This window comes from Plecotus auritus (genome assembly GCF_963455305.1).
Source record: "Plecotus auritus genome assembly, chromosome: 6".
NCBI classification, from domain to species: Eukaryota; Metazoa; Chordata; class Mammalia; order Chiroptera; family Vespertilionidae; genus Plecotus; species Plecotus auritus.
The window spans coordinates 40,639,325-40,653,909 of NC_137773.1; the positions used below are offsets into that span (position 1 = coordinate 40,639,325).

The following is a 14,585-nucleotide window of genomic DNA, read 5'->3' on the forward strand; positions in this document are numbered from 1 at the left end:
CACTGACCTTTCCCACCCCCAGGGCTCTGAGCTCACTAGGAAGTCTGCCTTTGCCCCACCATGCGCAACCTTCTCCAGCAACAGATGCTTGCTCCTGACCCCTTCCTCCATGGAAATGCTTTCTTCTGTCCTTCAAGTACCATCGCAAAAATGTGAACGAAAATGGGGTTTGATAATAAATCTGACAAGTGCAGTGACCCAAAGTAACCTCACAGGGTGATCTGATCATAAATTCCCAACTGGTCAGTTCTTGGTGGGTAGTCACATCCCAGGCATATACCTTTTCTGGTCGAAGGCTTATCTTTGCCTTAAGCAAGCCCTGTCCGTTGTTTCTGAGCATCTAGGTTAACACACATTTGATATGCCTCTTTTTCAAATCCCTTGGAAGGATAAACCAACCTCAAGAGAGCACATAATTTTGTTAACTGTCCTGTAATCTAATCCTTGCCTTGCTTTCCCCCACTTTCAAGTAACAAAATGTATAAAAGAAACTGCAAAACTGTCATTCTCCGGAGCATTTGTGATCTTGCTTCCCAGCATGCCATCAGTTTTGGCTCACATAAATTGTTATAAAAATTCTCTAGCCCTGACCAGTGTGGCTCAGTGGATAGAGCGTCGGCCTGCAGACTGAAGGGTCCCGGGTTCGATTCCGGTCAAGGGCATGTACCTTGGTTGTGGGCACATCCCCAGTAGGAGGTGTGCAGGAGGCAGCTGATCAATGTTTCTCTCTCATCAATGTTTCTAACTATCCCTCTCCCTTCCTCTCTGTAAAAAATCAATAAAATATATATTAAAAAAATAAAAAATAAAAATTCTCTAGAGCCCGAACCAGTTTGGCTCAGTGGATAGAGCGTCAGCTTGAGGACTGAAGGGTCCCAGGTTCGATTCCAGTCAAGGGAATGTGCCTTGGTTGCGGGCACATCCCCTATTAGGAACAGTCATAGTGTTTATAACTGTTTGATGTTTCTCTCTCATTGATGTTTCTAACTCTCTATCCCTCTCCCTTCCTCTCTGTAAAAAATCAATAAAATATATATTTTAAAAAAATTCTCTAGATATTTGAATGTTCTGACATTGACAAAAGCCCCTTCCCCAGTGAGGCCTTTCCTCAGGTCTCCCCGAAGGTCAAGAGTGCTCTTGCTCTGAACCTTTATCTTGTTAAAGGAAAAAAGCACAACTCCAAATGGTGTCACTCCTGCTAAAAGCCCATGATACTGTTGACAAAAGAATGTCTAGCCTAAGAAAAAGTCATGAGTTTATCTGAGCCAAACTAACAATTGCCAGGAAACAAAAATCTCAATGGATCAAGAAAATGCTCTAGAGCATTTTATACCCTAAAACCGAAGGAGCAGACATAAAGCGGCTATTTGAAATCCATTGGTGGTAGATTGGGTAGGCAGGAGGAAGCAAAGTGGGGAATCTCTGAGACGGGACAAAAAGTAAAACCAGAGAGACACTACTTTTACATGGTGGGTACAGGATAGCTAACATTTACAGCACATAGAGATGGTATATGGGCAACAAGATAACAATGAAGGGCCTTGCTGGTTTGGCTCAATGGATAGAGCATCAGCCCATGGACTGAAGGGTCCCGGGTTCAATTCTGGTCAATGGCACATACCCTGATACCCTGGTCGTGGACTTTCGGAAGGCAACCAATTGATGTCTCTCACATAGATGTTTCTCTCTCTCTGCCTCTCCCTGTCCCTTCCACTTTCTCTAAAAATCAATAGAAAAAATATCCTCAGGTGAGGATTAACAAAAAACAATGAGGGTTCTATGGTCTCCTGCTCTTGTGAGAGACTGTCCCCTGATGGGTCTGGAAAAAAGTGGGTCTGAAATTCCAAAGGTATGTTATCTTAGCTGCAAAAAGACAATAGATGGGCTCACTCAAAGATTGACCTTTGTCAAGGAAGCTTTCAGCCCAGAATGAGACCCGCCATAACTTGTTTTTAGTGAGGAAGTTTAAATTTCAGACCATCCTGTGCGATTACTTTAGGTCTCTGAGTTTGCAAGGCCCACCACGCAGGCCTCCCCTGAGCTTGTCAGGTTCAATATGTGGCCCTCTTTCGTACACAATACCTAACCTAGATTTAATACCTGATCTAACTGCTGTTTCAACTGAGGTAAGAAACATTAAAACCCGCTAACAGCAAGACACCCATGAAAAACACACATGGTGTCTAAATAAGACAAAGGAAAATCATTTGGGCAAAAATAAAAAGGATCCCAAATCAATTATATAGAAAAGATTCCTTTATTAACTTTTGGTCGAGAATATGTTTGTATATTTTCAGAAAACAACTCCAAGACCATGTAGATTCCTGCAACAGAGAGGAATTGACAGGTCTGCTCCAACCACGAAGACAAGAGGAGAAACAGTCCAGAGATGGAAGACGCTGACGACGCAGCAGGTTGCCTAGGACCAAACCAGAGAGGGTCGGACCTGCATTGCCACCATGTGCCCACCATCCAGATATCATTGCTGACATGTACACATAAGGAACTGTTTGACATTGAAACGGGGACTCAAAACTGTTGGACATTGAAATTGGGACTCAAACATTTTTTATTATATGTTTATTTCTAGTCTGCAGAGGCAAGATTTTTTAAAGGAAAGAAATGGGGAAAAAATAGATACAGAGGCAAAGAAGCATTGAACAGACTGTCAAACTACAGCGGGAAGGCAGGGGAGGTTGGGGGGTGGGTGCTGTAAGAGATCAACCGAAGGACTTGTACGCATGCATATAAGCATAACCAATGGATACAAGACACTGGGAGGAGGGGCAGGTAAAGGCATGTACTGGTGGGTAGGGGAGGCCGGGAGGAGGTCAATGGGGAAAAAAAAAGGAGACATATGTACTACTATTTGTAATACTTCAAACAATAAAAAAAACACACACACACACACATTAAAACCTGCTAGAAGCGGTCAATGGGCAAAGAAGGGAGTCCTATGTAATACTTTCAACAATAAAGATTTAAAAAAAGAAGGAACATTAAAACCTGTAGAGAATTTCTTGCCCTGGCGGGGTAGCTCAGTTGGTTAGAGCATCATCCTGTACACCAAGGTTCTGGGTTTGATCTCCAATCATGACACATAAAAGAATCAAGCAATGAATGCATAAATAAGTAGAACAACAAATTGATGTTTCTTTCTCTTGTTCTCTCTCAAATCAATCAATAAAAAACAAATCTGTAGATAATTTGTATAAGTTTATTTGAGCTGAACTGACAACATTATGCTGGGGAACAAGATCTCAAATGCTCCTCAGAATAAGTTTCCAGTTTCTTTTATGCATTTGAGAGTAAGGAGGGAAAGTAAAGATTACATAAATGTGGGAGAAAGCAAGGCAGAGATCAGATTACAGGATAGTTAACAAGATTATGTGCTCTCTCTCTCTCTCTCTCTCTCTCTCTCTTTTTTTTAAAATATATTTTATTGATTTTTTACAGAGCGGAAGGGAGAGGAGGGATAGAGAGTTAGAAACATCGATGAGAGAGAAACATCGATCAGCTGCCTCTTGCACGCCCCCCACTGGGGATGTGCCCGCAACCAAGGTACATGCCCCTGACCGGAATCGAACCTGGGACCCTTGAGTCCAAAAGCCGACGCTCTATCCACTGAGCCAAACCGGTTTTGGCTCTCTTTTTTTTTTTAATATATTTTTATTGATTTCAGAGAGGAAGGGAGAGGGAGATAGAGATAGAAACATCAATGATGAGAGAATTATCGATCGGCTGCCTCCTGCACACCCCCTACTGGGGATCGAGCCCGCAACCCGAGCATGTACCCTGGACTGGAATTGAATCCGGGAACCTCCAGTCCGCAGGCCAACGCTCTATCCACTGAGCCAAACCAGCTAGGGCAATGTGCTCTTTTTAAAAAAATTAAATCTTTATTGTTGAAACTATTACATAGGTCCCATTCCTCCCGCCCCCCACTGACCCCTTCTAGTCCGCCCCCACCCTCCAACCCCAAGCCTTCACCACCCTATTGTCTGTGTCCATGGGTTACATGCTCTCTTGAGGGCAGTCATGTATTAGAAGGGGTGGTCTGAAATGAGGCATTTCAAAAATGTGTTAATCTAGATGCACAGAAAAAATGGACAGGGCTGGCTTAAGGCAAAGATAACCCTTTTACTAAAATAGTTATATGTCTGGGGCATGACTACTTACCATGACCTGCTCAGTTAGGAATTTATGATCCGATCACCTTGTGAAGTTACTGTCCATAGAACCACCTTTCATCCACACAACTTCTCACAGAAACATAATCTTAATCAACCAGTATGGAATTTCCTGGATTTCCAGGTCAAGAACCAATAAAATAATCTGTCACATAGGTCCTCTCCATCCCTCATAGAAAGAAGAGACAATCTATATAATAAAAACCCTTCCTGTCTTTTCCCCCAAAGAAAAGATGTCCTGGTCCAAAAATAATCCTTTCTTTTCTTTCACTAATAGCTCCCTCGCCCCACCCTTCTGCCTATAAAATCCTTCCATTTTGTACAACTTCTCCGAGAACGCTTCTAGTTGCTAGATGGGATGCTGATTTGTGAATGGCTTAATAAAGACCTTCAAATTTACTCAGTTGAATTGTTTTTTATCAATTTGTAACCCTACCAGACTGGGGGCTCCTCAAGGGCTGACACCAAAGTATCTACTGAATTTTCTTAAATAGTTCTCCGGAAAGTAACCTCACAGGGTGATCTGATCATAAATTCCTAACTAAGCAGGTCATGGTGGGTAGTCACGACCCAGGCATGTAACTTCTTTAGTAAAAGGCTTATGTTTGCTGTAAGCCAGCCCTGTTCATTGTTCCTGTGCATATATAGGGTAACACACCTTGGAAATGTTCCCTTTCAGACCCCTCCTTCTAATATGTTCAGTAATCATATCCCTACCTTGCTCTCTCCCACTTTCATGTAATCTTCCTTACTTCCCCTCATTAATCTCAAAGGCATAAAAGAAATTGTAAACGGTTATTCGCAGGAGCATTTGAGATCTTGCTTCCCGGCATATGTTATCAGTTTGGTGCAAATAAACTCAATAAAAATTCTCTACATGTTTGGATGTTTCTTAAGTTGACAGGAAATTGGCAAACTGGTGACCCATGGCCCAAATCTGATCCACGGGTGAGTGTGCAATGTCTTTATTTTTTAATTGATAAAATTTACATACCTAAAATTAAGCATTTAAAAGTGTACAATGCAATGACTTTTAGTACATTCACAATGCTGTGCAACCACCACTTCTGTCTGGTTCCAAAACATTTTCCTCATCCCAAAAAGGAAACCCCATACCCTTTAAGCAGTCGCTCATTTCTCTCTCTACACAGCGGCTGGCACTAACTGCTTTCTCTCTGTATGGATTTACCTACTTCTTATAAGTGGAATCACACATGTGGCCTTTTGTGTCTGGTTTCTTTCATTTAGCAATAATTTTTTGGAGGCTCACTTGCTGGAGGGGCCGGCAGCAAGTTATGCTGCTCTCCGCAATCCCTGCAAACTCGCGTTCCATTCATGTATCAGCATTTCATTCCTTTTGAATAGTATTCCATCGAATGGATATACCACAATGTGTTTATCCATTCATCAAGTGGACAACTTCAACTATGTCCACCTTTTGGCTACATGAATAGTCCCGTCACACACACTGGTGTGCAGGTACTTGAGTCCCTGTTTTCAATTTTTGGGGGTATATACCTAGGAGTGTAATTGCTGGGTCAGAAGATAACTCTGTTTCACTTTTTGAGGAAGACACAGGTGTTTAATATTTTTCAATCTGAATGCCTTTATGTACCCATTTCTGTCTCTGTCTCCATTTTTTCTACTGTCTTACATCCAAGTGTTCGACTCAAATTATTTGGTTCCTGAAGGCATCTGGATTTGCTGGATTTCCACCTCTCAGGAGTAATATCTTGCTCAGCCTCAAAAGGGGATAATATTTACCTAAGAGAACACGGCGAGGATCAGGGAGGTGATGGACTGAACGAGCCTTTTCCGAAGCTGCTCAGGAAACAGAGAGGGACCGCGAAGACAGGAGGAGGAGCGGGGCAGGCGGAGCGCGCTTTGGGGGCGTCGTCCGCGCTCGCGGAAACGGACCAGCCAGGGTCCGAGCGGGCGGGTACAGAGCGGCGCCGCGCAAGGAGCAGCCGGCAGGGGGCTCGTGGGGCCTGGGCGGGGCTCAGGTTGGCTGGCAGTGGGCGGGGGTTGCCCCTCGTCCCCTCCCCTCACATCCCGAGGCCCCGGCCACGCTTTGGGCTGGCGGTGCGCGGGTGAGTCAGGCCAGGTTTTCCCTCCGCCTCTGGGGCATGCGAGCCAGCGCCACCGAGCGCGTCCCTCCCTCGTCAATCCGGCTCCGGCGCCCGCCCGCGTTTTCCCGACGTCTGCCACCCAGCCGCTCCGGCCCGGCTCGCAGTCTCCACAGGACCGGCGCCCTGGAGAGAGGGTTCACATCCGCGCGAGGGAAGTGCAGCGCGCGCGGGGTGCGGAGCGGTGCCAGCATGGTAAGTGGGGCGCGCCAGGGGCCGGGGCTGGACTCGGGGGGTGGGGCCGTTCGCGAGGTCTCCCCTTTCCCGGCGACCTTGGCCAAGCCTCAGCCCCGCCGGCCGAGGTCTCCGTCTAAGTGGGCGGGGGTGCCCGGGTGCGGTGTGCGCCCAGGTGTCCCCTGCTCCGGGCACCGAGGCACTGAGGTTCGGGATCAGGGACCCACCCACACGCTCCGCTGGAGGAGCCGGTAGCAGGTTATGCTGCTCTCCGCAATCCCCGCAAACGCGCTTTACGTGAATCTGCGTTCGGGACCCCTGTGTTGCTGCTAGGGTGGGGCAGATGCCCTTGGCAAGGGAGCCTGACCTCGGCTTCTGTCTCCCAGCCCAACCGCTCCGGGCAGGCCCCAGGAAGGCGCCAGGAAGAGACTGCCCCTCCCGTCCCCCAGGTAGTTAAATGACCTCCCGCAGTTCTGGGGAGCCCTAGCCAGACTCTGCCACAGCTTTCCCAGGGCAAATTCCGAAAGGATGCCTACCTCCTTTGCCTCTTCTTCCCCATGAGACCCCTTTCCCGCCCCCTCCGCAATACCCGCTTCGTCCTTCAACCCCCCTGCCCTGTACAGGCGGAAGCTGCCAGCTTGCCTCCTGGGCCCCCAACCAGGGATGCTCCCACGTCTTGGCGGCCAGAGCAACGCCACAACCTTTGGCCAAAGTGAGGGTTGGCCCAGGGCCAGCCGAAATCAGGGCTCTGGCTGTGTACAGAAATAGAACTGGGACCCATCGTCTTCCACCGGCACCACTCTCCCCCAAGAACAGATTGGGGTTCTCCTCCTTTGCATCAGGGGCTCAGCCTGGCTGTCCCTCTGCCTTGGCCACCATGCCCTCTCCCTGCTTGGCCTGGGGAGGAGGCAGAGGCAGAGATCACCATCCTGGACTAGGTGATCAGCCTCCTCCCATGGCCCTCCTGGGCAGGGCTCTTGTGCTGGCTGGCTATGTGTGGGTGTGCATGTGCCAGACTGTGAATGAATTCGACCAGCCTGCTCCCACTACCGCCTCTAGAGCTAGCAGCTTCCAGTGCTAAAAGTCCCCAAGCAGCAGTGCTGCCACTATTTCCTCCTGATCCAGGGGCAGGCTGGAGGGATTCCAGGCTAAGGGGACTGGAATCCAACCCAGCATGGTTGCACACGCCCTTGGGAGAAGCAGCTGTGGGGGCTGGGCAGACAAACATACACAGCAATGAGTGCCCATGGCGGGCAGTGGTGACCCCTGGCTGGGATAGCCTGATGCAGTGCTGAGGACCTTGCCCAGGGAATTGGGATGGCTATCGCTGTGGGTTCTTGGGCAACTTGCTTCCTCTTTCTGGACCTGTTTCCTTGTCTGTAAAATGGAGTGACAGTAACTGCTACTCGGCAGTTACGAAGCTTTCATGGAGATGAGATGATGGAATGAAAGGGCTGAAGAAAACTGTAGAGTGCCGTGCAACTGTAAGTGACTCTATAGTGGGACAAAGCATCATTCCTGCAGGGGTTGGACACGGCTCTGCCTCTTCAAGTGTTGCAGGGTGTCCAGGGTATGCCCCCTTGCTGGCCCCTCAACATCTACTGCCCCCTCTTTTGGAACTGGGACATTCCAGTCCCATTCCTCAGGGGCAGCTGCAGACACACCCCTTAGCAAAACTGATTCCCCAGCAGGTGGTGGGACACCCCCCCTCCACACACCCCATTATGGGCTGTCAGGGCTCAGGAGGGGCTGATGCAGCGGAGTTAGGAGTGGGAGCTTCCTGCCCACTTGCTCTGGGATGTCCCACCCCAGAGGAGATACATGGTGGGGAGCCTGTGCACTTACTTCCTCCTGTGCAGCAGAACATGACCTGAGGCACATTATTTCAACACCTGGACCTCAGTTTTCTCTTATGAAGTGGGGGTTGACACTACTCCCCTCCTGTGCGTGTTGTGAGGCTATGGTAGCCCTGTGTCAGGCTGACACACCAAGGCACCCACTAATGGATGCCAGGATGCCTCCTTGATGTTCTGTCTCTGCTCCCCCAGGCCCATTCTCCTGGCTCCACCAGGGGTGGTCCAAAAGAGATGTCCCTCTGTGTTCAGGACTTTCAGTCTGCTGGCTAATCTTGGGGCTAGGGGATGGGAGTGGGAGTAAAGGACCTGTTGGGGCCACTTGGGGCCTGTGCAGAAGGCCCAGCCCAAACCTAGCCTGTAGGGTTATGGGGAGTTTTCAGCTCTGGGCAGATCTCTGGGCCCCAGAGCAAGCAAGCCCAGGCACTTAGCGGCATCTGGCTTTAGGCTCTGATCCCTCCCCAGTTGCTGTCTCTCCCCCACTTCCCCACCAAATCCTTTCCAGCCCACAGCTGTCCTGGTCTGGTCAGGCCAGTCCCTGGGCTTCCAAGCAACAGGAATGTATGTGTGTTGGGGGGAGGCAGGGGAGGTGGAGGGACCCTTGTAGGAAAAGGTACTAGCTGGTAATACAGCCAGAGAAGTTACTTAAGAGGGGTGGAGGGTGGGGGCCTTAAAGAAAGACAAAGGAAAGGGGCTGTCTATGCCTCTTCCTCCATCTCCATAGCTGTTTCTAATTGCTCAAGTCACTTGTGGTGGGAAGCTGGCCTCCTGCCTCCCTCACCACCTTCACACACACAACCCCCACTGCATCTAGTCTCTGGGCAGGGAACTAGATGGTTTCTCCTGGTCTCTCCTGCTGGAGTATTCCTGTATTATTATGTTTATGTGTCCCAAAGCGTGTTCAGTGCCGTGTGGGTGACCTTGAGCGTGACTGTCTGCCGTTGGACTCTCAGCGCTGTGTCCTCTAATATTGGAGCCTCTGTGCTGCTGGTGGCACTGACTGGACTGCAACATATGTGTGGCTGGCGTAGATGCTGTTATGGCCATGGCTGCCTCTCTAGACCGAGACTCTTTGTGGGGCACAGGGGATGTCAGTTATTGCTCCCTGAGACAGGAAGTGAGGATCTGCCCAGGGGAAGGTGTGATGGTGTGTATTTGGGATGAAGTGAGCGTATTTGGCATCACTGTCACCATCGTCCATCGGCATCTCCCACCCCACCCCGCCTTGTTGCACTGGGCTTACAGTTCACAAGACCTTTTGCCTCTGTTGTCTCTGTGACTGTCACGGTAATCCCATAAGGAAGGCAGGGCGGGCAGGGTCTTTCCCCACTTCAGAGATGGGGATACTGAGGCATGGTGAGGAGAGGTGCCCCATGGAGAATCAGTGTGAGAGCAGGGCAGGAGACCAGCTTGTCTGCTGTCCCACCTCTCTGACAGGAGTTCATTGCCCTCTCAGACACAGTGTGCTGGGTGGGTTTGTCATGGTGAAGTGGTGTCAGATTGGGAGATCAGTGCTTCCATTCCACCTCTTTGGGACATGGGTGACATCCTTGGTCATTTGGCAGCCATGGTGTCCTCACCCTGACCAGCTCTGTGACCTTGGGCAAACCATTTCACCTTTCAGAGCCTTAGTGTCCTTACCTAAAAAAAATAGATAGTACCTAGGTCTCAGGACTCAGTGAGACCCCTGTGTCGCTGTAGGTGCTTAGCACTTGTTATTCCTTACCTGGAAGAGTCCCCTGACCCTGTGTGGCCTATGACACCACCGGAGGTGTTGAGGGAACTGGGGCCTGGGAGGGAAGAGTTGGGAAGGTTACTTTTGCCCAGGGTGAGGTGGAGGGCCACATGTGAGGGGGCAGGGCTGCACCCTCCTTCCCTTTTACTCCTAGAGAGCTTTGTCTTCCACAAACACAAAACCTGGAAATGGCTAACCTCCTAACGACCATTGTTTGGGATGGGAGTGGGTGTCCCGGCAGCATATTGGGGAGGTTGTGGGGGACTCACAGCTGCAGCGTGCCTGCTGGGGTCTAACTGAGATTGGGAGCAGCTGGGTGGGAGGGAGAGAAGGTGGCATTGGTTCATCCAGCATGCTGAGCACTGGGCTTAGCACAGGGGATCCAGCCGGGCACTAGGGACAGGTCCCACCTCCACTGTGTGGTCCCAGCACAGGTGGGAGCCTGGTCACTGAGTCTCCCACCAGTAATGCTCATTGTCTGACGAGCTAAGCTCTGCTCTGGTCAGCCTGCGTTGACCCTGGCTGCTGACTGGGCGCTTTGTTCTATTATCTAGCCCATTCTCTAGGCATCCCTGAGTGATGAGTTGTCATGGCCACTGTACGCATGAGGAAGCCAGGCCCCCCACACTGACTGGCTCAATGCAGGGTCAAGATTTAGAGACACCCCTGCCCCCATCCTCACACCTGGTGGTGGGCTCTCTAGCGTATATGTAAGGGCTGGCAGGGGCTCTGGCTGCCCCTTCCCCCTGCCTCTCACCATGGCCCAAGGTGAACACCTGTTCCGGAAACTGTGGCCATTGTTCCCTCCATCCTTCCTCCCCTCGGGCCCTTCCTGTTTGTATCCCTCACATTGCCTGGTGCAACCCCACCCATGCCAGGTGCTTCCCTTGGGGAACTCACTCTCTGCAGGAAGAGGGCTGAACTGGGTTTCCCCTCTCCCAAGAAAAGAAGAAGGAATGGAGTATCTGAGGCGGCTGGCCCTGGTTCCCTGTGTCCTCTGCCTACTTCCCAAATTGTGGGGGGGAGTCTAGCAGGAGAGTGAGCAAGGTCAGAGTCAGACAGAGCCTGAGTCCTCAACTGGCCCAGTCCTGGGAAGGGTCCCATCCTGCTGTTTCAATGCCTCCCCTCATCCATACCTCCCCACCCCCAATCACACACCAGCTGCTAGCTGATGCTGGGGTACCGGGCAGGTGGCTTTAGGGCTTGTGCCCCTCCTTCTTGCTAGCCTAGGTATTCTGTGCTGCATTCTCTCCATATCCATAGCTGCCTCTCCTGGGCCTGGGCCAGATGGGGAGCTGACACAGAACAAGCACCTGGTTTTAGGGCATCAAGGGCAGGTGGGCAGCAAGCACCCACCTGCCCCTGATGGAGCCTCTTGATCTCTAGAAGCAGCTGCCTGTGCCGTGTTGAAACTTCATGGACACAGCCCCAGGCCCTGCTGGCATTGCCATGGGCAGCGTGGGCAGCCTGTTGGAACGGCAGGACTTCTCCCCTGAAGAGCTACGGGCAGCACTTGAGGGATCCCGAGGCTCCCGCCAGCCTGATGGGCTCCTCCGGAAGGGCTTGGGCCAACGTGAGCTCCTCAGCTACTTGCACCTGCCTAAGAAAGACGGCAAAACCACCAAGAGGGCTGCTCGGAACGAGCCTGCCGACTATGCCACCCTCTACTACCAGGAACATCCCCGGGCCGGTGACTTCAGCAAGACCTCGCTGCCCGAGCGGGGACGTTTTGACAAGGTGCACCTCTGCCCAAACCCCTCCCTGGGGTGGGAGGGTGGGATGGGGGAACTTGGGACCTCCTTGGAGACCTCGGCGCTGGGACAGGGCTTGGACCTGAAAGTCCTGCTATAGACTAGCCTGGTCATTGCTTCCCACTGGCAGGCACTCCATGTCTGAAAGGACCCCAAGGGCTGTGGGAGCATTGTAGGGCAGTGCTGTTAGCCCAGGGCCTTACCCTGCCCTCTCTTCCTGGCAGTGCCGTATTCGCCCATCGGTGTTCAAGCCTGTGGCGGGCACCGGGAAAGGCTTCCTGTCCATGCAGAGCCTGGCGGCCCACAAGGGCCAGAAGCTGTGGCGCAGCAACGGCAGTCTGCACACTCTGGCCTGCCACCCACCCCTGAGCCCAGGGCCCCGGGCCAGCCAGGCACAGGCCCGTGCCCAGCTGCTGCACGCCCTCAGCCTGGACGAGGGCGGCCCCGAACCCGAGCCCAGCCTGTCTGACTCCTCCAGTGGGGGCAGCTTTAGCCGAAGTCCTGGCATGGGCCCTGGCCCCTTCAGTTCCTCCCTGGGCCACATTAACCACCTTGGGGGCTCTCTGGATCGTGCCTCTCGGAGCCCAAAGGAGGCTGGGCCACTGGCCGGGTTGAACGGCCTGCCTGAGCCCCCGCCGCCCTATGAGCTCTCTTGCCACACTGCCGAGGAGGTGGTGGCCATGCTTCCCGACACCTGTGAGGATCTTAAGAGAGGCCTCAGTGACCAGGATGGCGTCAATCACTTCACACAGGTGAGGGCAGCCTCTGCCTGGGGTCCTGTTCTATCCCTTGGCATTGGAGTACTGGGCAGTGTCCTCAGCCAGTTCCCCCACATGACTCTGGACATGAGAGAAAGAAGGAGATGCATCAGCTCCTCTCCCCCCACCCCACATGGTGGGATGTCAGGTCACTCGTGGTTCTTGCTGGGGTTGTATAAGAGGGAGGGAGAGACTCCCTGCGGGGGGAGGGTGGGAATATGTTGGGAACACTTCACTTCTGGAGGGCATCCCAGGGTAGGGCACGTGTGGCCAGGGCGTTGGGCCCTGGTCCTGTGGTTTTTGGGTATAGGACGTAGGCTGCGGCTATCAGGTGCCTCTTTCCCTTGGCAGGTGCTGGAGGAACGCCAGCGTCTGTGGCTGTCTGAGCTGAAGCGCTTATACCTGGAGCGGCTGCACGAGGTGGTCCAGAAGGCTGAGCGCAGCGAGAGAAACCTCCAGCTACAACTGTTCATGGCCCAGCAGGAGCAGCGTCGCCTGCGCAAGGAGCTGCGGGCACAGCAGGGCCTGGCCGCTGAGCATCGGCCCCCAGATGCTGACCCCAACACTCGGCCAGAGGAGGAAGCACGATGGGAGGTGAGAGACCGGGCTCTCAGGAACTCTCCTGTCCCCATTTCTGCAGCCCCCTCCTCTGCCCACCCCCAACCAGCCCCCTGACCCAGCCTTGCTTGGTGCTCGCCCCTCCTGTGCCCCTTCCAGGTGTGCCAGAAGACAGCGGAGATTAGCCTCCTGAAGCAGCAGCTGCGGGAGGCCCAGGCCGAGCTGGCGCAGAAGCTGGCTGAGATCTTCAACCTAAAGACACAACTTCGGGGCAGCCGGGCGCAAGCCCAGGCCCAGGACGCAGAGCTGGCCCGGCTGCGCGAGGCTGTGCGGAGCCTGCAGGAGCAGGCCCCCCGGGAGGAAGCCTCAGGTAGTTGTGAGACTGATGACTGCAAGAGCCGAGGGCTGCTGGGGGAGGCAGGAGGCAGTGAGGCCGGGGATGGTGCTGAGCAGCTGCGGGCTGAGCTGCTGCAGGAGCGACTCCGGGGCCAAGAGCAGGCGCTACGCTTCGAGCAGGAGCGGCGGACCTGGCAGGAGGAGAAGGAGCGGGTGCTGCGCTACCAGCGAGAGATCCAGGGGGGCTACATGGACATGTACCGCCGCAACCAGGCACTGGAACAGGAATTGCAGGCGCTGCGGGAGCCCTCCACGCCCTGGAGTCCTCGGCTTGAGTCCTCCAAGATCTGAGGCCAGTGGAGAGAGCTGACAGCAGAAGCACTGTCAGAAGAAGGCTTGGGCAAGCCCTCCCTGAGACAGCCGACTCCTTCCTGACATTGATCTGGGGCAGAATCTGCTGAAGCCAGCCAGGGACAGGGAGGCTCACCGAGAGGAGGGATCCCAGTGGGGCTGTGGGCTGGGTAGGGTGCCAGCAGCAGGAGCCAGGCCCAGGCCCACCTGGCTGAAAAGTACCCGTGCAGGGCCCAGCCTGCTCCTGGAGTAGGTGTGGCCCTAGGAAAGGAAGAGTGGGAGATGAGGCGCTCAAGATGTAGATGGGCAGGCATGAGGGAGGAAGGCTGGGAAAATAACATTGGCCTCCCCCAGAATAAAACCACGTTTTCTATGAGGGGCCCTTGGTGATACGTTGGGCCTGTCCCCAGCCTAGATCAAGGATGGTTGGGGTTGGGGCTGTGGACCTGGACTATAGCTCCTCCCAGAGTCCTGGTCAGTGGGAGGTTGCACCCAGTTCCTGTATGCACAGCTGCTGGGCACGTGTGTTGGCAAGTGGAGGAGTCATCCTCCTTGCCCCAGCATCACATGGTTCCGTAGCTGCCGTGTGGGCTGAAATTCCTTTCTTCGGCACCAGTGGGATTTTTCAGAAGGAACGATGCCAGGGAACCCAGGAAAACAAAAGCGCAAGTCACCCAAGGCATTGCTAGAACATGCAACGTTCTCTTGGTGGAAAGTCAGCCCCAGTGCCCAGGCCCCTGCTGGGTTTAGGGT

General features: G+C 53.0%; 1 protein-coding gene across 1 annotated transcript; it reads left to right on the top strand.

Moving 5' to 3' along the window:
- The first annotated feature begins 6,263 nt into the window (after window positions 1-6,263).
- N4BP3 (NEDD4 binding protein 3) lies at window positions 6,264-14,205 on the top strand. The gene is made up of 5 exons (XM_080672771.1): window positions 6,264-6,511; window positions 11,465-11,815; window positions 12,054-12,581; window positions 12,939-13,181; window positions 13,305-14,205. Exons 2-5 carry the CDS (start codon window positions 11,495-11,497, stop codon window positions 13,830-13,832), a joined length of 1,620 nt encoding a protein of 539 aa, XP_080528897.1. The 5' UTR covers window positions 6,264-6,511; window positions 11,465-11,494; the 3' UTR covers window positions 13,833-14,205.
- The last annotated feature ends 380 nt before the right edge of the window (window positions 14,206-14,585 follow it).

Excerpts from the sequence above, each read along its gene's own strand:
- N4BP3 (XM_080672771.1), top strand. The coding sequence starts at position 11,495 with ATGGACACAGCCCCAGGCCCTGCTGGCATTGCCATGGGCAGCGTGGGC. Across the intron at positions 11,816-12,053 it reads AGCGGGGACGTTTTGACAAG|TGCCGTATTCGCCCATCGGT; the intron begins GTGCACCTCTGC and ends TCTTCCTGGCAG. Across the intron at positions 13,182-13,304 it reads AGGAGGAAGCACGATGGGAG|GTGTGCCAGAAGACAGCGGA; the intron begins GTGAGAGACCGG and ends TGCCCCTTCCAG.